The 25,202-nt window shown below is 43.8% G+C and overlaps 1 protein-coding gene across 7 annotated transcripts in view; it reads left to right on the top strand.

Moving 5' to 3' along the window:
- The window catches only part of LOC124795084 (adipokinetic hormone/corazonin-related peptide receptor variant I), a 1,108,661-nt gene that overhangs the window by 809,164 nt on the left and 274,295 nt on the right, over positions 1-25,202 (top strand). For all 7 annotated transcript variants that reach the window (XR_007016642.1, XM_047258908.1, XM_047258905.1 and 4 more), the window contains one exon: positions 10,750-10,998. Coding sequence is in view for 6 of the 7 variants with exons in the window: in XM_047258908.1 (XP_047114864.1) it covers positions 10,774-10,998 (225 nt within the window). In the remaining variant the exon portion in view is untranslated. The remainder of the gene's footprint in view (positions 1-10,749; positions 10,999-25,202) is intronic.

Here is a 25,202-nt window from a genome sequence, read left to right as displayed (position 1 = left end):
GGTACCAAATTGATACACAAATCAATTAATTGATCAATTAGTTACCTCCACCCTTAATGACATCATGGGGTTTCCTCAGATGGCATGTGGCTCCCTTCCCCCACCACCCCACCCACCCCTCTCCCTTCCACTCCCACTCCTATAAGTGGCAGGAAATTTAAAAATTGGCGGAAAATTCAAATTCATTGGCAGGAATATAAAATTGTGTGTGCTCCTTGAAGTCTGGAGTACAACATCACCACCAGAAGATGCTGCTGGCCCTCCCCAACCCCACTACCAGCCCTCACCCACTATCTCACATCCCCTCCCCTCCACTACTCGTTAGGGAGCTTCAGTCTGCGCCGAACTTCCCAAGATGACAGATGTAAGTGTTTAGTGTGTACTATGTATTCAGTGGATGAGATGTCTGTGCTGGAGACGGAGCAGCTGAACAGGTATGTTAGCTTTAATCATGCACCCGAGGACTGTGCCCATAGCCACCTGCATGATGCTTGGAAAGCATTGATACTGAATGAGCGTAAGAAGAACACGAATATGCTTACAAGGGAACCTCCCCATCGCACCCCCCTCAGATTTAGTTATAAGTTGGCACAGTGAATAGGCCTTGAAAAACTGAACACAGATCAATCGAGAAAACAGGAAGAAGTTGTGTGGAACTATGAAAAAAATAGTCAAAATTCACAAACTGAGTAGTTCATGTGCAGGATAGGCAACATCAAGGACAGTTACTTCTCAGGAGCGGCGTGGTTCCGTGGTTAGCGTGAGCAGCTGCGGAACGAGAGATTCTTGGTTCAAATCTACCCTCGAGTGAAAAGTTTAATTTTTTGTTTTCAGTTTATGTGACAAACTCTTATGTTTTCATCACTTTTTTGGGAGTGATTATCACATCCACAAGAAAACCTAAATCGGGCAAGGTAGAAGAATCTTTTTACCCCTTCGCCGAGTGTACAAGTTAGGTGGGTCGACAACATATTACTCTCATGTGACGCACACGCCGTCACCAGTGTCGTATAGAATATATCAGACGTGTTTTCCTGTGGAGGAATCGGTTGACCTCTGACCTTGCGATCAAATGTTTTCGGTTCCCATTGGAGAGGCGCATCCTTTCGTCTACTAATCGCACTGTTTTGCGGTGTGGTCGCAAAACACAGGCACTAAACTTATTACAGTGAACAGAGACGACAATAAACGAACAGACAGATCATAACTTTACGAAAATAAAGAAAATAAACTTTTCACGCGAGGGAAGACTTGAACCAAGGCCCTCTTGTTCCGCAGCTGCTCACGCTAACCACGGGACCACGGCGCTCTTAACCTCACAGTCTCCTTGATGTAGCCTATCTTTCACATGGACTACTCACTTGGTATATTTTGATTATTTTTTTCAGAGTTCCACACAACTTCTTCCTGTTTTCTCGATTGATCTGTGTTCAGTTTTTCAAGGCCTATCCACTGTGCCAACTTATAACTAAATCTGAGAGGGGTGCGATGGGGAGTTTCCCTTGTTAGTATTACTAGTGAAATTCCACACAAACAGGAGACTTAATTTACATGTTGAACTGGACGGCTCTAAACATTTCCTATCTCAATCAGCTGAAATAATTTAATAATACAGTGAATTTGGTCTCTCTAAAATATCCATCCCAAACAGCTGCACTAAAATGAATTGGGAGGAACTCACTAGTATGACTTGGACAATTAGCTGTAGGTGAAACTTAACAACTATTCTATTTACACATGCACTCACACAATCACACATTCACATGTAGTGCAAAAGAGAGAGATGATATAAAAATAAAATATTTTTTCTCCATTTACAATTTTTTAACTTTTATGATGATTTTTCTAGAATTTTTAAACTTTTTTATATATACTTTGCATATTTTTAACTGTTCGAAGAAGTGCTGGGAGTGAAGCATTCCAGAAACAACGGAAAGCTGGAAACTGCAGTACACGAGTGGCTGCATTCACAACCAAAAGAATTCCTCCCACATGGCATCCAAATACTTGCAGAGTGCTAGGGATTACGACAAAAAATCTTAATCTGTGTTTTTGTTTGTTTTGTCTCATTTGCATAACCTATATTACTAAAACGCTATCTCTTAAGTTGGTAGCAGTTACAGCATAGGGAGGGAAAAATTTGCTTTTCATTATTTCGCACAATTATTGACGTATTTTAAAAATGTGAAATGCTGTCATAATCTACTCATTAAGACGTATGTTAAATGTTTAACACAGTGATACAAGTATTACAAGTAGAAAGTATATATTTTCTTGAGGCACGTAACTGGCACCGTGTAGATACCCGGACTTCATTCACGCAGTATTTGAGATTACGAGTGCATATATAAAGATGCTATCTGTTCTTTTGGACCTGTCTGTAAGAACAGATACCATCGTTGACCATGCAGCTCGTTAGAATGAAATTATCATAAAATGAATACCCATAGCTGCTAACAGGCGTTGATATAAGTCAACGGGGACAGTTGAAAATGTGTGCCCCGACCGGGACTCGAACCCAGGATCTCTTACTCACATGGCAGACGCTCCATCCATCTTTTTTTTCATTTTATTCGTTATTGATCGTTGTGTTTGGTCGTTGCGGACGTCGCAAGACATCCTGTTCAAGTTCTGTGGTTGATCCTTCCACTCAGTTTTTTATTACAGAAGCCAACCGGCTCTCTGACCGAGCACGCTGAGCTACCGTGCCGGCATCCATCCGAGCCACCGAGGCCACAGACGAATAGCGTGATTGCAGAGACTTATCTCTGGCACGCCTCCCGTGAGGCCCACATTCGCAACTTATTGTCCCGCACTATATTCATAGTGTCCCTGACCATCATACTCATTACTCACGGCTTTACTGACGATTCCCGTAAGAGTACGGGCACTGTTTGTGCATCCGTACAGAAGATGGTCAAATGGCCGGTGAGCTTCAACTGTATATATATATGAAGATGGTATCTCTTATTTCGGACATGTCCGAAGTTGCGAATGTGGGTCTCATGGGAGGCGTGCCAGAGAAAAGTCCCTGCAGTCACATTATTCCTCTGTGTCCTCGGTGGCTCAGATGGACTTTCGGTCAGAGGGTTTAGCTACCCTCTGTAACAAAAAAACTGAGTGAGCGAATCAACGATCAACCTGAACAGGCGTCATCGGACGTCCGCCACAAACAAATTCAACGAACAATCTAGAACAAATTGAGATTATATATATATAAAAAAAAAAAGATGGATAGAGCGTCTGCAATATAAGCAAGAGATCCTGGGTTCGAGTCCCGCTCGGAACACACATTTTCAGCTGTCCTCGTTGATTTATATCAACGCCTGTTATTGAGATTACTGGCACTTAGAGACTTACAATAAACATTACACATAATTTCAAACCTTTACGAAACTTCTACTCTCTGAAATCCCCCACGAAGTAAAGCAAAAAAGGAAGTTTATCGCTTACTACATTTCGCCGGTCAAGCAGTCAAACTTCGTCATCAGACATAACGTTTTACTTTATTACTTTAATACTACCAACTCCAATCGCAACAGATTTTCCAAACATAATCCGTACATAGTACTGAATGTACCTGCAAGCCGCGCGGGATTAGCCGTGCGGTCTGTGGCGCTGCAGTCATGGACTGTGCGGCTGGTATGGCGGAGGTTCGAGTCCACCTTCGGGCATGAGTGTGTGTGTTGGTCCTTAGGATAATTTAGGTTAAGTAGTGTGTAAGCTTAGGGACTGATGACCTTAGCAGTTAAGTCTCGTAAGATTTCACACACATTTGATTTTTTTTTTCCTGCAAAATTATACAATTGTACGGCACATACTTCATTAGACATAACATCATTAACATTGAGACTATACTCATCCAATGTTCGGTAATGAGAGCACTTGACAGCTTCCGACAAACTTTAAACATTGTTTCAAACCTTTCCTAAATTTAGTCGCAGTTTTGGTTTTGATTTATTCGTCGGTCTGCGGACGACAGTATGCGGTACCTAATATGTTTCAAGCCGCTGCACATAGAAACTAGATCTTCCGGGCTCATACATCGCGTGATAGAAAGGTGGGGTTAAGTGTTCTGGGTAGCCCCTGGACCAGGGACCGTTTGTATACCAAGGTAAGGATCGTGTTATTGTATCCACCTGTCAGTACAGGGTCAAAGTTTGAATATTACACACTTCCTGCAGCTTAGGCAAATGGAGCAAATCGGTTGGTTCTTTATGCATTATATTTGGTCTGTGGTGCGTCTTAAGTGATTTATGCAGGCACCGTTTAGTTAATTGTCGGTTCCTCAGAAAAAGCCAAAAAAAGAAGCAGTTTGTGAAACAAACACGAGTCGCGGATTCCGAATCGGCTGTACACAGAAAATGGGTGTAATTTTTGCAACATATTCCTAGAATCCCATCCTCGAACGAATTTCTTGATATCTTCATCCGTTTCCGAGGTACACAGGTTCAAGGTTACCCTCGTTGTTCATGGAAAATACGCACGTGGTTCAAAATGGCTCTGAGCACTATGGGACTCAACTGCTGTGGTCATAAGTCCCCTAGAACTTAGAACTACTTAAACCTAACTAACCTAAGGACAGCACACAACACCCAGCCATCACGAGGCAGAGAAAATCCCTGACCCCGCCGGGAATCGAACCCGGGAACCCGGGCGTGGGAAGCGAGAACGCTACCGCACGACCACGAGATAAAATACGCACGTGAAACCCGGTGTTGAGACGAAAACGTAGATCATAAAATGACGTAGCACAGAGAAATATGCTGTAAAGTGTCTTCGTTATCATCAGAAGGGTTCTGGCAAACCCACTTTCCAGTACAGGAACACACGCAAAATTTTTGTGTACATATAATCCGGTTTGAGGTGTACAATTAGTATTGCGATACTGCACTTTCACGTAAGTAAACAATCAAAGTTTTACTGACCCATAAAATTCTTTTCATATGACTGACATACCCTGCTGAAGCAGGGAAAAAAGTGAACCAGCGGAAAAATGTTTCTACTGACGCGAAAAAAAAACTAATATGCTACTGTTTTAAGAGACTCTGACTGAAAATTGTGGTGAATTTGTCTATCTTCTTCGGCACTTTTGAAAATTTTCACAAAAATGTTAGTATGCGTACGTATTCGCGCTATTTTGTGCTGAGATACAACAATACAGTCGTAGAGTGGGAAAGAGACGTAAAAGCAATAAATACGGAAAGATAGAGAGCGGTTGTGGTGCAGAAAGGCCGAGGAAGAAACTGACAGAGTGAAAGAAAGAGAGGGACACAATGGCAGGGGAACAGAGTTGACAGTGACAGAACAGGAGCAGGAAAAGAATGAAGGAGACAGTGGCAGCGGGAAAGGAATAAAGAGAAGGATAAAGTGGAAGTGGGTGAGAGCCAGTGATAATGAGAGAGAGAGAGAGTCTATGACAATGGCAACGTGGAAGAGACAGATAGTGGCAGTGAGAAGAGACAGAGTGGAGGGAAAGAATGGATAAGATAGTAGAAGTAAGAAAGAACAAGAGGGAGACAGTGACTGTGAGAGGGGTCAGTAGTAGTAGTAGTAGCCGAAATAGTAGCAGCAGCAGCAGAACAGAACGAACGAGAGTGACTGTAAGACAGGAGACAGTGTCAGTTAGAGACACATAAAGTTGGGCTGAATGAGTGAGTGCGAATGGGCAATTGGTGTGAGCGAGTTACAATTAGAGAAGCTTGAAGGAGTGAGAGTTGAGTTTTATGCTAAAAAGAGAGCGAATACGTTCGCATGCCAATATTTTTGGGAATATTTTTAAATTACTGTGGAAGGTAATTTACTTTCTGTGTCCGGACAAGACACATAAATTCTCTTCTTCCAAATCTCTGTAGCTTTAATGGCCTTGTTACTGTGCAAAAGTAGATTTTCCGCTGTGGAAACAAATTCCATCCGTGGACACATGATCAGATTTTCAATCGTCTGTGTTTCTTCACATTAACACTGTTCATCTTCAGAGTAGCCTCCTTTTACCATGTTTACTTTGCATTTTGCGTCTCCTGTTATAAATCTGTTCAGTGCTCCTGTACTTGCTGTCCTTGTGTGATTTCCTCTTTGGGGTGCAGGTTCGCATTTCGCAGAGAGTCCAACCATCAAGAAAATTAAAATTGCTCTGAGCACTTTGAGACTTAACATCTGAGGTCATCAGTCCCCTAGAACTTATAACTACTTAAACCTAACTAACCTAAGGACATCACACACATCCATGCCCGAGGCAGGATTCGAACCTGCGACCGTAGAGGTCGCGCGGTTCCAGGCTGAAGCGCCTAGAACCGCTCGGCCACACCGGCCGGCAACCATCAAGATAGGCGGCGGATCAGCGGTCGGACTTCTAGCGGTACTGTCCATTGTATAAAGTTCTTCCTTGACTTAAGACGAGTTGTAACGGTTTTTGGTTATACATTAAGTGCCGTGGGTCGATTTGCTGCTTTTTCCTCTCTCTTTGACTGACTACTCTGCCTCTGATATTTGATGGTGCCATGGCAGCAAGTGGGTAAACTTTGTGGACAGGTGTAGGCCTCAGGTATCCGGTGAAAATCCTGACAGCCTCATTTAAAGTACGCCTACTTGCTTGGAATGGCTAGACGCCTCCCATACTGGAGTCACATATTCTCCGGCTGCAAAGCAGAGTCTCATTGCCGATGTTCGAAAAACTGCAGGTTGCGGTTGTTGAACCAGTCAGTTTACGTATAATATTGTTTATTGCACACATTTTTCCTTTTAGATTATTGCAATGCTGTCTAACTGACAGTGTACAGTCTAGAGTGACTTTCAAGTATTTTGGTTTGGTGCAGTGTTGTCGTCTAACCACTGTCCATTCTATTTCCGACTGTACTGAGCTTCTGCGAATGATTGCTGTAGATCTAACACAATCGGGCGTACTGTGGGAACGTTGAACCACCACTGGGAAACATCGGAAGGTAGAATGAGGCAGCTGGTACCCTACTTTTCAATCAGGTTCTTTTGTAAGTAGGCTGTTTATGTTTTCTCAGGCTGTTTATGTTTTCTCTATGTAAGTAGGCTGTTTATGTTTTCTTATTGGCAACGTTACGTAGCGCTCAATATGAAAATCACTGGCTGTGCTGTGTGCAGTCTGTGGCTAGTTTGCATTGTTGTCTGCCATTGTAGTGTTGGGCAGCGGCAGCTGGATGTGAACAGCGCGTAGCGTTGCGCAGTTGGAGGTGAGCCGCCAGCAGTGGTGGATGTGGGGAGAGAGATGGCGGAGATTTGTAATTTGTCATGAACTGATATATATATTATGACTTGTGATGATATTAAGGTAAATACATTGTTTGGTCTCTATTAATATCTTTCATTTGCTAACTATCCCTATCAGTAGTTTGCCAAGAGGCAGGACCGCCAGAGGACGGCCGCCGCCCCCAGCAAGCAGCCTATGTAAGTAGGCTGTTTATGTTTTCTCAGGCTGTTTATGTTTTCTCTATGTAAGTAGGCTGTTTATGTTTTCTTATCGGCAACGTTACGTAGCGCTCAATATGAAAATCACTGGCTGTGCTGTGTGCAGTCTGTGGCTAGTTTGCATTGTTGTCTGCCATTGTAGTGTTGGGCAGCGGCAGCTGGATGTGAACAGCGCGTAGCGTTGCGCAGTTGGAGGTGAGCCGCCAGCAGTGGTGGATGTGGGGAGAGAGATGGCGGAGATTTGTAATTTGTCATGAACTGATATATATATTATGACTTGTGATGATATTAAGGTAAATACATTGTTTGTTCTCTATTAATATCTTTCATTTGCTAACTATCCCTATCAGTAGTTAGTGCCTTCAGTAGTTTGAATCTTTTATTTAGCTGGCAGTAGTGGCGCTCGCTGTATTGCAGTAGCTTGAGCAGCGAAGATTTTTGTGAGGTAAGTGATTTGTGAAAGGTATAGGTTAATGTTAGTCAGGGCCCATTCTTTTGTACGAATTATTGAAAGTCAGATTGCGTTGCGCTAACAAAATATTGTGTGTCAGGTTAAGCACAGTCATGTAGAAATGTTCAAAGGGGAAGTTTCACTTTTAACAGGAGCGTATTCGCCCCTTTTTTGCTCTGATAGGAGCATTTTCCTGTTGGTCCATTTATGGGTTAATAATCTAAAACTAATAAAACCAACATATTTGCAGTTCTACATCTTCAACCATTAGCGATTTACATGCTAAAATTGAAATATTTAACACATTAGCTGATTTGTAAAGTAATCGACTTTTGAAGCTGTTTTATACGTGGGAGTTTCATTGTTTAAAGAATAGTGGGTGGTGGATTACTGCTAATAAATAATTAAGGCTCTGATTAGAATGATCGTCGTATACGCATGTTTGGATAAATGAAACATGTTCCAGACGTGTAACTGCTGTAGTTTTCCAGAAAAGCAGATAAGTAATTTCGTAAAATTTTTAATTCATTGACTACTTGGCCCAAACAGACACAAAGTTTTCAGCAGACGTTGTAGAGAATTTTATTTTGGAGAAACAATTGTAATAACGTTAACTGAAAGTGTATAAAAGTCTCAGATAATCTGCTTTTATTAATACCATAGCACACATGAATTGCTGTTAAACTGGAAAGCTCAGTGTTAAGGAAGTTACATACAATTTCACAATACATTCACAATAAATGTTCAATGCATTTAGTTGCTCATGCATGAACAGATTTTGTTGCTCGTTTAAGTTTCACAGGGTTGTTCTTAATTTCGGCTATTGCATTCATAATACGAGCAAGTAACGCCAAACGTGTATTGACTTTGTCCTCATAAACTATGTCTTTCATCCATCCACATACACAAAAATCCATTGGTGTTAAATAGGTCGGTCTGGGTAGCCACAAACGTGTAGAATTACCAATCCATTTCTGTTGTTATTATGTCCTCTCACTGAACAATACAGAAAACTAGCTCATTTCAAGGTTAGGAAACGACTGAAACAACTCACTAACTGTTTCTAAGAATGACATCAACGTTTCTACATTGTTAATGAAAAGTAAACAAATTTACTTGTATAATAATCTTTGCTTCTCTGGATGTTCTGAAAAACTACTGCAGATACTCGTCTGGGACATGTTTTATTAGATTCACCAGACCAATAACAACAAAGTAAATGGAAATTGTGCTTTACTTTATCCTCGTAAAGTTTTGAAATGGCTTCATTTTAGGGAAGTTGCTAAATTTCAGGCAAAATCTTTTATTAGCCATAACTCTGTAACTAAAAATTTGCGGACCTATATTTATACGAACTTTTTTCTCTAGTTTTACTTTTAGAATAACATACTAAAATATTTGCATATCCAGGAAAGAACCGTTTCTGCTATTTAGTTGATATGTCATTGCCAGGAGATCCTATGGACAGTCTGGCTGCCTGTAATCACTGTTTCTCAATTAGCACCAACCAGGAGTCACCTTTGGACGAACAGCCATCATACAAGGCTTGTTGATACCACGCTGAATACGACAATGCGCATAATATCTGGCACAGTCAGATCTACTCCAATTTGTTCGCTTCCACTGTTAACCGGTATAATGCCTCCCGATCTACGTAGATGTACTGCCATTATGAGAGAATTCCACAAGATCTCCAGGATTTCTAACCTACCTGTGCATAGCGACCTGCCACTTTTAAATCGTAAGAGACTGAAATCACGCCATCCAATTCTGTGCGATGCTGCTGACATGGTTGCTAAGGATTTCAGACCTCTTAAAGAATGGAAAGTGTGGTGTCACCGCCAGACACCACACTTGCTAGGTGGTAGCCTTTAAATCGGCCGCAGTCCGCTAGTATACGTCGGACCCACGTGTCGCCACTGTCAGTGATTGCAGACCGAGCGCCGGCACACGGCAGGTCTAGAGAGACGTCCTAGCACTCGCCCCAGTTGTACAGCCGACTTTGCTAGCGATGGTTCACTGACAAATTACGCTCTCATTTGGCGAGACGATAGTTAGCATAGCCTTCAGCTACGTCATTTGCTACGACCTAGCAAGGCGCCATTATCAACTGCTATTTATCTTGTGATGCATGTACCGTCAGACCGATGTTCACCAATTATGGATTAAAGTTAAGTATTCCAGAAGCTACGTACTATTTTTGCTACTATAAAGACCTTGTCATTTTCCAGACCTCACGCCATCCTGTCTGAGCTTAAACGCGTGCCCTTCGGCCTCCCGTCCTCGTGGATTGGCTGTCTTGCCAGTCCACAAAAGAAAGGACGGTGGGAAGCAGTGACAGATGTGCACCTGCATAACATCTTCTCAGGTGCAAAACGTCCAAGTGGATTCGACCTACCATGCAAGACCTGGACTACTCTCAACAGAATCCGTACTGGCCATGGCCGATCCAGGGATGCTCTCTTTAAGTGGAAGAAGCTGCCTGGTCCAGCCTGTGACTGCGCGGCAGCATACCAGCCTGTTCACCACATAGTCAGTGAATGCACGATTCGAGCCTATAACGATGCCAAAGAGGACTTCGTGATAGCAACTCCAGATACAGTGCGCTGGATTGAAGGAGTAGATATTGAGTTGTAAAGACAAACTTAAGTTTCTTGTGTGTCAGTATGTACATATGTATATGTGATTTAATTTCATGATATGTCTGTATTAGCCATATGCTAAATAATAATAATAATAATTTTCACATCTTCGTGAATCACCCTGTCTTAGCTTCCAACGCGCAGAGCATAGCCCGCGCTCCCCGCACGCCGCGGCGTTGCCAGAGTTAACCGCAGGAGGGCCGCCCGGCCGTGTTGCAGGACTGAGCTCCAGCCAGAGTGAAGATGGCGGGCCTCGAGTCGGAGAACCTGTGGTCGCAGAGCAACAACAGCGTGCTGCCGGAGGACATGAAGTTCAACGACGGCCACGTCGTCTCCATCGCGACCTACAGCGTGCTGATGGTGGTGTCGGCAGCGGGCAACCTCACCGTGCTCTTCATCATCCTGCGCCGGCGTGCGCGCTCCAGGGTCAACCACATGCTGATGCACCTCGCCATCGCCGACCTACTGGTGAGTACGCCTGCCCTCTGTCTCTCTCTCTCTCCCTCTCCTCTGCAACAGGCGCACGTATGCCGCTAAAGGCTGGGTCTACAATTGCCACAACATTCTTCCCCACAATATTACTCAACAAAGGGAACCACAGTTCTGGTCGCAGCGCCAAATTAATAATTTTCCTCGAGAGAGATAAACCTATGTCGATAAAATCAACACGGATTTAGGAAGCATCGCTCTTGAGATAGTTCAGCTTGCTCTTTCATCACACAGTGCTCTACGATCTGCAGATGAAGGGCAACAGACAGATCCCAACTTCATAAATTTCTGCTACACTACACAGCATATGCAATAATTTATCAGATGGATGAGGGACTTGAAGATTTCTTAAGTAATAGAACACAGTACTTCGTCCTGTATGCCGAGTGTTCATCAGAGACAACTGCACCATATGATCAAGAGTATCCAGACACCTGGCTGGAAATGACGCCCTCTATCGGTAATGCTGGAATTCAATATGGTGTTGGGGCTACCCTTAGCCTTTATGACAGCTTCCACTCTCGCAGGCATACGTTCAATCGGGTGCTGGAAGTTTTCTTGGGGAATAGCAGCCCATTTTTCATGGAGTGCTGCACTGAGGAGAGGTATCGATGTCAGTCGGTGAGGCCTCGCACGAAGTCGGCGTTCCAAAACATCCCAAAGGTTTTCTATGGGATTCAGGACAGGGTTCTGTGCAGGCTAGTCCATTACAGAGATGTTATTGTCGTGTAACCACTCCGCCACAAGCTGTGCATTATGAACAGGTACTCGATCATGTTGAAAGATGCAGTCACCATCTTCAACAGTCTCAAGCAAGAAGGTGCTTAAACCACCAGTGTAGGCCTGTGCTGTGATAGTGCCACGCAAAACAACGGGGGTGCAAGACCCAGTCTATGAAAAATACGACCACACCATTACGCCACCACCTCCGAATTTTACTGTTGGCACTACATGCGCTGGCACATTACGTTCACCTGGCATTCGCCATAGCCACACCCTGTCATCGGTACTCGTCCAGTATTTACGTTCCTTACACCAAGCGAGGCGTCGTTTGGCATTTACCGGCGTGAGCAGCCGCTCGACCATGAAATCCAGGTTTTCTCACCTTCCGCCTAACTGTCATAGTACTTGCAGTGGATCCTGATGCAGTTTGGAATTCCTGTATGATGGTCTGGATAGATGTCTGCCTATTACACGTTACGACCATGTCAACTGTCAGTGGTCTCTGTCAGTCAACAGACGAGGTCAGCCTGTATGCTTTTGTCCTGTGTACCTCCCTTCATTATCACTTCCGAAACAGTGGACCTAGGGATGTTTAGGAGCGTAGAAATCTCGCGTACACGAGTATGGCAGAAGTGACACCCAGTCACCGGACCACGTTCGTAGTCTGTCAGTTCTGCGGAGAGCCCCATGCTGCTCTCTCACCGTGTCTAATGACTACTGAGGTCACTGATATGGAGTACCTGGCAGTAGGTGGTAGCACAATACGCCTAATATGAAAAACGTATGTTTTTGGGTGTCCAGATACTTTTCCTCACATAGTGTATATCATCAGGAGTGCCCCATGTATGTTTGATAGGACAACTCTCGTTCTCCATATATACGAATGGCCTGAGGCATAGTTTGAGCAGAAATGAGAAAATTTAAATTTATCCACACTCTTATGCTGTTCGGATACATTATTGGTGTAGTGATTTTTCGCACAGTCACGTAAATTAAATATAAGTGTGTAATGTTCCAAAGTGGCAAAAATAGAATGACCACGTTACATCAGTTGTAGGGAAGGTTTATTATAATAATTCAAGAAAAGTGTAGCTCATTGACGAGTATAAAGCAGACCTGTTCTTGAGTACAGCTAGAGTGTTTGGGATCCCAACGATGTCAAATTAAAGGAAGACATCGAAGAAATTCAGTAGTATCCCACTAGACTTGTTACCAGTAGGTTTGAACAATCCTCAAGTGTTACACAAATTCTATGTGTACTCAAACGTGAACCCCTGCATGGAAGAAGACGTTCTTTTCAGAGAACACATGTGAGAAAGTTTTTGGAGAACGGTCATAACTTCACACTGAGTGCACCACCCCTGTCAATATAGATTAACCGTTTTGTGTCCTACATTCAAACTTCAACACCGGATGCAGGATTCTCGGGGAAAAACAAGCATTAATGAATTGCTCTTGCCACATGTACTTGGAGGTAGTAAACAACCTAAAAACATGCGACTTGTAATAGCTATAATTATTAGTCTGCAAAAAAATGTAAATACTGGTGTAACGCTGTTCAGTACAATGTCGTCAGTCATCAGTAAAAATATATGCACTTATACACCCTGTATAATCTAACACAGATGTTATCTAACTGCAGTCCGCCCCGGTAACAGTGTGCGGTGGAGAGCTGCGCAGCGTGTTCGAGCGCTGTTAACGTTTGTTTCTGTACCACTGTTGTAAGTAAGATGTCGACAATTAACAGAGCGAACAGCGTTCAGTGTGTTTTCGATCGTGCTGCCTTGCGACCGACGGCTTTCGAAATCCATGAGTGGATTTTTGAGGATCTGAAATTGCCGGAAGATATAGTCGACACGTTCCAGTTGGACTTTGTGCAGTACTCGTTATTTATCAAATTTATTTCGAGTGACACTTATGAGAAATTCGTTGAGGAGCATGCTGGTGTGAGACCATTTCGTCATAATGATGGCAGTATTAGCAATGTCCAAATCGTGCCTTCGGGATACGGAGTGAGAACCGTCAGGGTATTTAATGTGCCACCTGAGTGCCCTAATGACCTGATAGCACGTTCTCTGTCACTGTACGGCGTTGTTTTGTCGGTTACCAATGAAAAATGGTCGAGTGCATATCGCTACCAAGTTAACAGCGGGGTGCGAAGTGTACGTGTGGACTTAAAAAAGCATATACCTTCGTATGTTGCCATTGGCGGCTGTCGTGCACAGGTAACTTACATTGGACAACCCCCTACCTGTTCGATCTGCCATTCAACAGAACATCTGCGGATGAACTGTACACGTCGACGTCCATTTCAACTTCCACGGGAACGTCCTGCAGACGGTAGTGAAAAGCTTGTTCCGCTATTGAGTGAGGTAGTCGCGGGGACGGTACCACCACCTCGGCAGCCGGAACGTGTTAGCGAGGCGGAGATGCCAGTTCCGGTGGAATGCAGTGCCCAAGACATTTGCGGTAGGACGGACGTCGATCCGGCACCGTCATCCTCACCGGGGCAGTTACCGCTGGATAACAACGATGCGCCAGCCACCTCTGAAACTAAGCCGTGTGAGATACAGGAGCGGGTGCAGATCAGTTTGCCTGAACCGCCCCTAACGGTAGAGACTGCAGCAGAAACGAAGAAAGGCCGCCGAAGGAGAAGCAAAGGGAATAGTAGCAAAGAGGAAAAGTCGGATGATTTGAGACCCGTACACATGTCAGAAAGTGGCAGCGAGACTGAACCTCAATCTTCTTGCTCCGTGCGCTGCGAGGACACCGCGAGACAAGACCGCATCCGTGAACAAACCAAACACTTGAAGGCACTACTGAGTGCTGAGAGGGAACAGAGCACCGTAACGGCTAAGAGGAAGAGCGAGCAGAGTAGCGAGCAGCTGCAGCAGCGATCCCGCAGGAACTCGATGACGTCAGTCGCAGCCCCGCGTGGTGGTCAGGCGGATGCGACCACGTGGACAGACTCAGCCGGCGGTGGCGGGCAGGGCGGCGCGCGCACCGCGAAGCACCTCGACAGCAATGAGCCGTGGTGGCAGCAGGACGAGGAGATGCAGCAGTAGCTGCTCTCGCGCATGACCATCGCCCTGCGACATTTCCACTCTCTGAGTACTCCAGACGTTCCCAACGAGTTTGATTCAAAGTCGTCGAGAAGGACGATCCAACACAGAGCTCATTGTCCTCTGAACTATCATGTGCGATAGCCAAACCTACAACGTTACCACACTTAACGTCAATAGAATTCAAAGTGCGGTGAAACTCCGTTCGCTAACTGATTTCTTGTATGGTACCAGCGTTGACATTGCCCTCCTACAGGAGGTAGTCACAGTCTTAGAAGTGCCCGGTTACGTTCTCATTGATAACATCAATCTCCAGGATGCTGTAGGCACTGCCATACTTCTGCGCGACGGTATACCATTTACGGATGTGCAGCGGTTGCCTAGTGGTCGTGGCATTTCTCTTCGAGTGAATGGTGTGCAGATTGTTAACGTGTACGCTCCCTCAGGTAGCACTCATAAGAGAGATCGCTCAACATTTTATAAAAACGAGGTTCCCATTCTTCTTAGCGCTTATCGTGCACATCTCATCCTCGGTGGTGACTTCAATTGTGTGCTTAACGACAGAGACCAAACTCCTAACACGAACAGATGTATCGAACTTGAACATTTAATTCATGGCATGCGTCTTCACGATACATGGCAACAACTGCACGGTGAACGGGTAGCGTACACCTTCGTAACCAGTCATTCTGCCAGTCGGTTGGATAGGATCTATGTGTCCGAGGCCCTCCAGCGACACGCTGTGAACTGTGACATAGCTCCTGTCAACATCTCCGACCATTGTGCGTATCAGTGTTACCTTAACCTACACCGCCAGCAAATATACCGCGGGAAAGGCTACTGGAAATTGAACGTCAGCCTTCTGCAGGATGCCCAACTTGAAGAGGAGGTGAACATAACATGGCAACAGCTCCAGCGGCAACGACGTCGTTACGATAGCGCTCTCCAGTGGTGGACTCAGTGTGCTAAGCCTAAATTACGCCTCACCCTCATGAGTTACGCCCGACAAAAAAGCTTTTGGCAGAAACAGACTATTGAGTTTCATTATCGCTGTTTGAGAGACCTGTACAGTCGCGCTAACAATCCTTCTGGCGATATCGACGTAAAAATCAAACGATATAAAGCGAAAATCACGGCGATACAACGCCAACGAATGCAAGGCATCATCGTGCGAGCCCACCCCAAGGACGTGGCCGCCGAAGAACGGGCCTCTCTGTACCACATCCTCAGAACGACGAAACGGTGTAAAGCCATGTTGATTGAAGCCGTCTTTGATGACGCTGAGAATGCCATCACGAAGCAACGTGACATCATCTCGCACGTCTACGACTATTATAGTCAACTTTACAAGAAGCAAGCCGTTGATGAACACTCGTGCGACGATTTTCTTAGGACCTTGAGCTGTCGCTTGTCGCAACAGGATACTGCAAATCTGGAATCTCTTTTCACAGAGGACGAAATCCGACTGGCGGTCCACAGTGCAAAGAAAGGGAAGTCACCAGGACCCGACGGTCTCAGCGCTGAGTTTTACCAGCGTTACTGGAACCTCCTCGGTCCGACACTCCTCGAGATAGCGAATGAACTCTGGCACCTGGAAGTTATACCCAAGGCATTTACGGAAGGTATCATCCTGCCCTTACCGAAAAAAGGGAACAGCAGGAAGGTCGAAAACATGCGACCCATCACATTCCTGAATGCCGATTTCAAAATCATCACCAGATCGATTAAGCTAAGGATGCAAACCGTTATGTACAAGGTTTTGGGCAGTTACCAGTACAGTGCAGTGCAAGGCCGAAGTGCAATCTCAACAGCCTGCGATTTGAGGGACATCATCTGTTCGTATGCTGAAACACAAGGACAGGGCGCTCTGATCTTTCTAGATTTTGAGAAGGCTTATGACCGTGTACGTCATGACTTCCTCTTTAAATGCATGAAGAAACTAGGTTTTGGACTTCATCTCATAGAATTAATTCGCAAACTTACTACAAACGCCTCTTCACGGATTCTCATTAATGGCCATTTTACAAAAGAAGTTTCCATTGAGCAATCCGTCCGCCAAGGATGTCCTCTGTCAATGATTTTGTACGCCATTGCAGTGGAGCCGCTCCTGAACAACTTGGCGCATAGCGGGATCGGACTTAGCGTCGAGTCTGTCACTATCCCATGCATTGCGTATGCTGACGATGTATGCGTCACTGTGTCATCATCGCAACAACTTCTATCAGCGGAAACTCTTTTACAAACATTCACGTTTCTTTCAGGAGCAATACTCAATAGAACTAAAACCACAGCTTTGCAGATCGGTGGCGGTATCGGAGACATATCCCATGTTCCCTGGTGCAAGATCAAGGATTCTCACACAACCCTCGGTGTTACTTTTGAGGCCAAACCAGACAAATTCCTGACGAAGAACTGGTCACACATGCTTAATAAATTACGTGCTGCTTTGGTACTTCACTCCGACCGTGACTTGAACATACTACAGAAAGTTAAGACCATCGAGATCGCCATTACGAGCAAGATGACTTATTTGGCGCAAATTCTTCCAATCTCCGACCATCTAGCCAAGAGTATACAACAAGCGTTATGTTGGTTTCTTTTTAGGGGGCACATTTTCAAAGTTCAATTCGATACCTTAACCTTACCTTCGCTCAAAGGTGGCCTTAACCTCATTAAAGTACACAAAAAATGTGTCACCCTGCTCCTAAATCGCATCAGGAAGGAGTTCCGTACCCGGAGGACCAGTATCATCACAAACCTCATTCAGCGGTGGAAGCCTCATAGCCTTGACCCACCCGTTAATATCGCCGGCATTCCACTTTCTTACCGACATGTGCGACTGTACTACATGGAAATGAGTTACATTCGACACAACATCGTCGATAACGGAAGCCTGACGAACAGGAAGCTTTATGGCCTTCTCACGACAACAAACCACAGGAATCGTCTCGAAGAAAAACATCCACATACACATTGGAGTATAGTATGGCGGAATGTGCACAGCGACGTGTTACCGTCACGCGTCATAGCCGACTGGTATCTAACAGTCAACGATAAAGTAGCAACGAATGAAAAGCTACATAAAATTGGCCTTCATCCAACGCCCAACTGTGACACATGCGGAAGGGTCGATACGCTTCTTCATAGGTTCACGTGCGGACATGCAGAAGAAATTACTACATTTCTTCGTCAACGATTGTCGGTGATAGACCGTACGACGCCCTGTGGTGTAGATCTTTTAGAGATCATTCAGCCACAAAAACTGAGATATCCACGAGCAAAAAACAACGCTGCAACGTGGATCATGGGCCACACAGCATCGTTTATTATGCAGAATAGGCATGCTACTTTCCTCGACTATTATACTTACATAGAAATTGAACACTTTAAAATGAGACAACACTGTGACTACAGGAGGATATTTGGAAATATGCTGAACATCATAATTAACGGTTAAATGCTTCAAATACACTCTTTCGGATCGCAGAGGTTGCCAGTGACCTGTATGTATGAATCCCATTTGCTTCCTGGGACTTTAGTACTTGTCGGAATTTTACGATACTATTCAGATGCTCACCAATGCAGAAGGCATTATTTCTTTCCCTTTTTCGCTTTCACATGTCCGTTCTCTCGCAGAGCAACCTTCCTTCAATGATGATGTGATAGTCTTTTGTGCACTATAAAAAAATTCTGTTTACTACTTGCCCCCCCCCCCCCAAAAAAAAAAAAACCCTCAAGAAGACGTTTCATTTCTTATATTGCGCTACGGCAGCCTAGCAATGATATACACTTTGTTCATTCTATTCTTATTACAAATTGGCGCATATGGTAAAAACAAAAAAAAAAAACAAAAACAAAAAAAAACTCAAGAATACTTTTCATTTCTTATATTGCGCTACGGCAGCCTAGCAATGATATACACTTTGTTCATTCTATTCTTATTACAAATTGGCGCAAATGGTGAAAAAAAAAAAAAAAACCTCAAGAATACTTTTCATTTCTTATATTGCGCTACGGCAGCCTAGCAATGATATACACTTTGTTCATTCTATTCTTATTACAAATTGGCGCATATGGTTAAAAAAAAAAAAAAGGTAGCTGAGTGGTCAGCGTGACAGACTGTCAATCCTAAGGGCCCGGGTTCGATTCCTGGCTGGGTCGGAAATTTTCTCCGCTCAGGGACTGGGTGTTGTGTTGTCCTAATCATCATCATTTCATCCCCATCGACGCGCAGGTCGCCGAAGTGGCGTCAAATCGAAAGACCTGCACCAGGCGAACGGTCTACCCGACGGGAGGCCCTAGCCACACGACATTTCCATTTATATCTAACTGCATATGTGTGGTCATATTGCTCACTTCTTGGAATTAACCTCATTCTGTCAACTCAGATCCAGTTGTACATAGTAACATAGAAACAAAGCTTCAGAAAATGCAATAAACTGCTGGACACGTACCTGAAACTTAATACTGTGTATTCTTAAAATGAGTTGTAACAATCCCTGATATATTTTAGTCACAATAACATTTCAAAACTCGTTCACAATCGGAAGTCATTGAGTCAATTGCAAATTCATCAACATGTCTGCCAACAGCAATATATTCTGGTGATTGCATTCAACATTTCCACCAAAGCTCAGACCGAATAATTGATTACAATTCTCTCCCTCTTACTATGAAAATTACAAGGAATAAATAGCGCTCTATTGTAGTATAATGTGGTATGTTATTACTGGTTACACGCTGTTGCGCAATGCATCATTAGGCAAAGCTAAATGCTTCCAAAATTGCAACTAAATTCATTATTTCTTTAAAGACAGAAAAAACATCAAATTAAATGTATTGAGAAACAGGTCACAGAAAAGAGAATAGTCTACTACTCCCCTCCCCCATTGTAGTCAATAGAAGAAACTGCCTACCATCAGTGCAATATTTCAGTCATTTCTCTCTCTGCAGACACATACCTTTGACTTCTCATCACAAAAAAGGATATCAGTTCTATTACAAATGTTTTCACTATTGGGATTCAATATTAAATTAGTGTTCATGTTCGTGTATTTCACATGTAAACTATATTAATTATATTAATATAGAATGTGTATCAATAGCTGTCATTATATAAATGATGCTGATCTGTACATTGGCAGCTAATTTTCACACTTCTATTTTCGTTGGCAGCTGATAGTACACTCCTGGAAATTGAAATAAGAACACCGTGAATTCATTGTCCCAGGAAGGGGAAACTTCATTGACACATTCACGGGGTCAGATACATCACATGATCACACTGACAGAACCACAGGCACATAGACACAGGCAACAGAGCATGCACAATGTCGGCACTAGTACAGTGTATATCCACCTTTCGCAGCAATGCAGGCTGCTATTCTCCCATGGAGACGAACGTAGAGATGCTGGATGTAGTCATGTGGAACGGCTTGCCATGCCATTTCCACCTGGCGCCTCAGTTGGACCAGCGTTCGTGCTGGACGTGCAGACCGCGTGAGACGACGCTTCATCCAGTCCCAAACATGCTCAATGGGGGACAGATCCGGAGATCTTGCTGGCCAGGGTAGTTGACTTACACCTTCTAGAGCACGTTGGGTGGCACGGGATACATGCGGACGTGCATTGTCCTGTTGGAACAGCAAGTTCCCTTGCCGGTCTAGGAATGGTAGAACGATGGGTTCGATGACGGTTTGGATGTACCGTGCACTATTCAGTGTCCCCTCGACGATCACCAGTGGTGTACGGCCAGTGTAGGAGATCGCTCCCCACACCATGATGCCGGGTGTTGGCCCTGTGTGCCTCGGTCGTATGCAGTCCTGACTGTGGCCTTCACCTGCACGGCGCCAAACACGCATACGACCATCATTGGCACCAAGGCAGAAGCGACTGTCATCGCTGAAGACGACACGTCTCCATTCGTCCCTCCATTCACGCCTGTCGCGACACCACTGGAGGCGGGCTGCACGATATTGGGGCGTGAGCGGAAGACGGCCTAACGGTGTGCGGGACCGTAGCCCAGCTTCATGGAGACGGTTGCGAATGGTCCTCGCCGATACCCCAGGAGCAACAGTGTCCCTAATTTGCTGGGAAGTGGCGGTGCGGTCCCCTACGGCACTGCGTAGGATCCTACGGTCTTGGCGTGCATCCGTGCGTCGCTGCGGTCCGGTCCCAAGTCGACGGGCACGTGCACCTTCCGCCGACCACTGGCGACAACATCGATGTACTGTGGAGACCTCACGCCCCACGTGTTGAGCAATTCGGCGGTACGTCCACCCGGCCTCCCGCATGCCCACTATACGCCCTCGCTCAAAGTCCGTCAACTGCACATACGGTTCACGTCCACGCTGTCGCGGCATGCTACCAGTGTTAAAGACTGCGATGGAGCTCCGTATGCCACGGCAAACTGGCTGACACTGACGGCGGCGGTGCACAAATGCTGCGCAGCTAGCGCCATTCGACGGCCAACACCGCGGTTCCTGGTGTGTCCGCTGTGCCGTGCGTGTGATCATTGCTTGTACAGCCCTCTCGCAGTGTCCGGAGCAAGTGTGGTGGGTCTGACACACCGGTGTCAATGTGTTCTTTTTTCCATTTCCAGGAGTGTAGAAAGTTTCCACGTTAAAATACCAAGGTTGAAGATTCAAATTTTGCATCTAGCAATATTTTTCCTTACTAACTGGTAGTGTATCCATGGATGTAATTAGTTAATTCCTGGTTTTCCATTAGGCACTGGGTCATAAGGAAAACCAAAACATGGTTAGCCTTGGTTTTCATAGAAACATTGGCCATTTTATACTTTGTTATCAATGTAGGCAAACAAGGATATTTTCACTTAACCACACTCAGTCACCTAACAAAACCGAGTAAGTAGTCCTTTCAAGGTTTCGAATGGAGTGCTAAGCACTACACATCAATCAACACAAATATCTCACACGTACCATCTCATTATTCTCTACACTACATATCCACCGACAACTAACATGTTTAATTTGTTATTCTTAATTTAACTCTGATATTAGTCAAAATCATTGATTGCTAGGGATTGATTAATGCATGTATTAAATCTAACAAAATATAGTTCAGCTGATAGAGCCTACCAATTCTCCTGTTAGTTTCAAAAGAAAATTGTCAGATTACTACGAGAACTTAAAATTTACTTTAATAAAAACATTATTACCAGAAAACATTTTAAAAATAAGTTTAACTCCTTACATGAGGAAAATAAAAATCTGGAAAAAGCTGGCATTACTCATAATACAGTGTGTAAATCTTGTCTATAACGTGACACATAAGATCGAATTAATTGACCTACCACATTTTCTTTTGTGCTATACAACTATATATATAAAAACCGATCTTGTTGACACAACAAAAGAACTTAATGTCACAGTAAATTAAATCCACTACAATCAGTCAGTATTCATAGGGAAGCCAATTCAGATTAGAACTGGTAAAGTTAAAGGCTCTTTCTTTTACTCCACGAACATTATTTTCGTAAATCTTGGTGGCACAATGAAAGTTAGTTTAGAAAAATTATTCGTGATTGGAAAATTCCATAACTTGAGATTTACACGACCAATATGCGTGCCTGTAAACTTGTAAAATCTTATTAATATTGGACACACAAGTTTCACGGCATATAGTTTTAAAGTGAATAGTTCCAAGGGTAGACGCCCAAAACTCGGACCGTCTTCTGTGCCGCACTGCAGCGGTGTTGCTGAGAATCTGCAAGTGTTTTCTGCAGTGTTCACGTTTCGCAACAACTGATACATCCGTTCTGTAGGATAATTCATGCTCTACCACACTACATATGTTTGTATCACGTGTACTTCATAGATCAGCAAATCAATTACAATTAAAATTTTTGGATGTGAGGTCCTCCAGTTATGCAAAACACCGCTTTTCTCAGTACCCAAACATGTTTCGACACCACTGTGCCATCATCAGTGGGTTTTCGTTTTTATTTATTCTTTACATTTGGTGTGCATGAATTTTATGGATCACTTTTGTGTTAATTACTACAGGAAGCTTCTCACGTTTTCGTGTGGCAGGCACTTCCATTCTCCGCATCATGCTGAGATGTTGTGATGCGTACGTAACTATAACAAGTATTTTCCACAAATAACGTAGTAAGACACTTTTCACTGCACCAGAACACAGTGTGATTGTGGTTGGATAGAAAACCACTGATGATGGCACAGTGGTGCCGAAACATGTTTGGGTACTGAGAAAAACGGTGTTTTGCATAACTGGCGGACGTCACATCCAAAAATTTTAACTGCAAACACGGCTAATACAAGAAGCTCCAAATCAAAAAATGGATACAATTACATTTAATTGGAGATGCGTGCCATTTTCTGTTCTACGTGTTTGCAAGTGTTTCTGAGATGCTGCAAGTATGTGCTGAACTTTTCTCCTTTTTTAACATCTGATTCGTCAGCTCATGAAGATAATTCGTGCCCTTCAGATCATGCACATTTTTGTCACTGTCTTTTGTACATTGAGAAATCAAATTGTATGTATTAGAGCGACTAGTAAGCAGAAAGGAATCAAGAGCAGGTGATAGCTGTAGCATTTTCCAGCATTACGAAGAAGAACTGATAATGACGGCGTTGTCAGGAATGTTGAAAGGCGTGAAACAGCGAGTCGCGACTGCACTGTGCACGGTCACCTGCTCCCGTGCCAAGGCATATTTGAATGCCCATATCCACCAGGCCTTTCCAACTGCCAGGCAAGAACAGACCTTCCCGAACACTAGCTATAAATGAATGTTCATAGCCATCTTGAAGTCCTATCTGCCGGGTGTACGTGTATGCCCACACCCATCTTGGCACTAACTGCTAGGCGTACATGTATGCCCATAATTCCAAAAGATTTAAATACCACTGAATAATCTACTTGATTTCATCATCGACAGCCTTATGTGTGGACCAGAGAACTGGATAAAAAGTGTGGGTGAAATTTCAATGTGGAAGCACCTGGATGTGCTAAGTGTATCCTTTTATAATCCCAGTTGTTCTGCAAATACTTTAGAATAATATAAGAGAAGATCTACTAACTGCTATTTATGTGACGATGTTAAGTTTTCCACTTCACGCAGTTTCTTGTAAACTTGCTCTTGTATTATCATTATTTGCATAGTCCAGACAGGAATTGTTTGTGCTTTAGCGATGGATTGCGTACAAGATATATCCAGTTCTATCTTCAATATCATTCGTGACTCCCTTCCTGCTTCATCAGTTCAGTTTGGATAAAAGATCCATGAATCTGGAAAGCGACATGGCCCATAGAAAAATATGATATGGTGTCCTTTTCACGGAAGAAGTCTAGCCCTAAGATGCTGTTGATTACTGAATCTTCAATAGCCAGAGTCTGTATCCGTACATTCCGGGGTTTTGTACCAACAGCCCCTATGTCCCCATGGTCTCGAAATTGTTCCTGGCAATACAGGTAGCTCAGTGCGTTCTCAAATCTTGCGAAAAAAGCTAGCAGAGACACCATTATTATATCTTAGCCCTTTCATTGCTGTGGATGTCTATACATGTCCTGCTACGCCATTTCCTAGGTACTGTGGAAGTGTTAACGTGTGCTACTTGGATTTTCCTACAGTGCTATGCACGTCTGAATGCGTCCTTAGTTCCAGACCTCTCACTGCTGCGGACGAGTTACTTCCATATATTGTTGAAAAAAAAAGTTTCGAGTAGTCATCACACAACATGATGTGCCGCATTGCATGCTATCATTTGTAAAAGATCGTTTCGATATTTTCAACCGTTTATGAGATATTACGATTGTTATGACCACAGTGCACGACTGTCCTTCGGATATGAAACCCAATAACTCGAGAGCAAAATGAGCTTTTCTCCTGCTATCAACTTTAGATAAAATTTATATGTTTTATCTGCTTTTCATTCACTGCAATCTCTGAGCTAAAATCAACCTCACTCAAAGTTTACGTAAAGTGTTTTTACCTCTGCAAAATTTTTGAAATTTCGCGCAACGTTTCATGTAATTTGATGCAGCGCAATAAATTTGGCATCAGTTCAGTCCTTTATCAGTTTGCCAGATGGACAAAAATCAAATTTTTTCCCCCAACACTTTTCTTAAAAACAGATTATAAATGTTTCGTAGAATCTGGCAAGTCCATATGGATGGAACTGGTCTCGGACGAAATGGGATACTGTTCTCCTCTCAGTTTTCAATAAAACTTCCATATCTTACTCGTCTAAATTTCATTTACTGCAATGTAGGAGCTAAAATCAACCACATACCAAGTTTACACAATGTGTTTTTACCTCTCCGAATTCTTTAAAGTTTCGTGCAATCTTTAACTTAATTTGATGTAGTGCAGTAAGTATGATGAAAAAGAAAAGAAATTCTGTTCTTTATCGAGTG

The sequence above is a fragment of the Schistocerca piceifrons genome, chromosome 4 (assembly GCF_021461385.2).
Source record: "Schistocerca piceifrons isolate TAMUIC-IGC-003096 chromosome 4, iqSchPice1.1, whole genome shotgun sequence".
Taxonomy (NCBI): Eukaryota; Metazoa; Arthropoda; class Insecta; order Orthoptera; family Acrididae; genus Schistocerca; species Schistocerca piceifrons.
This window is presented reverse-complemented; position numbering and strand designations above follow the sequence as displayed.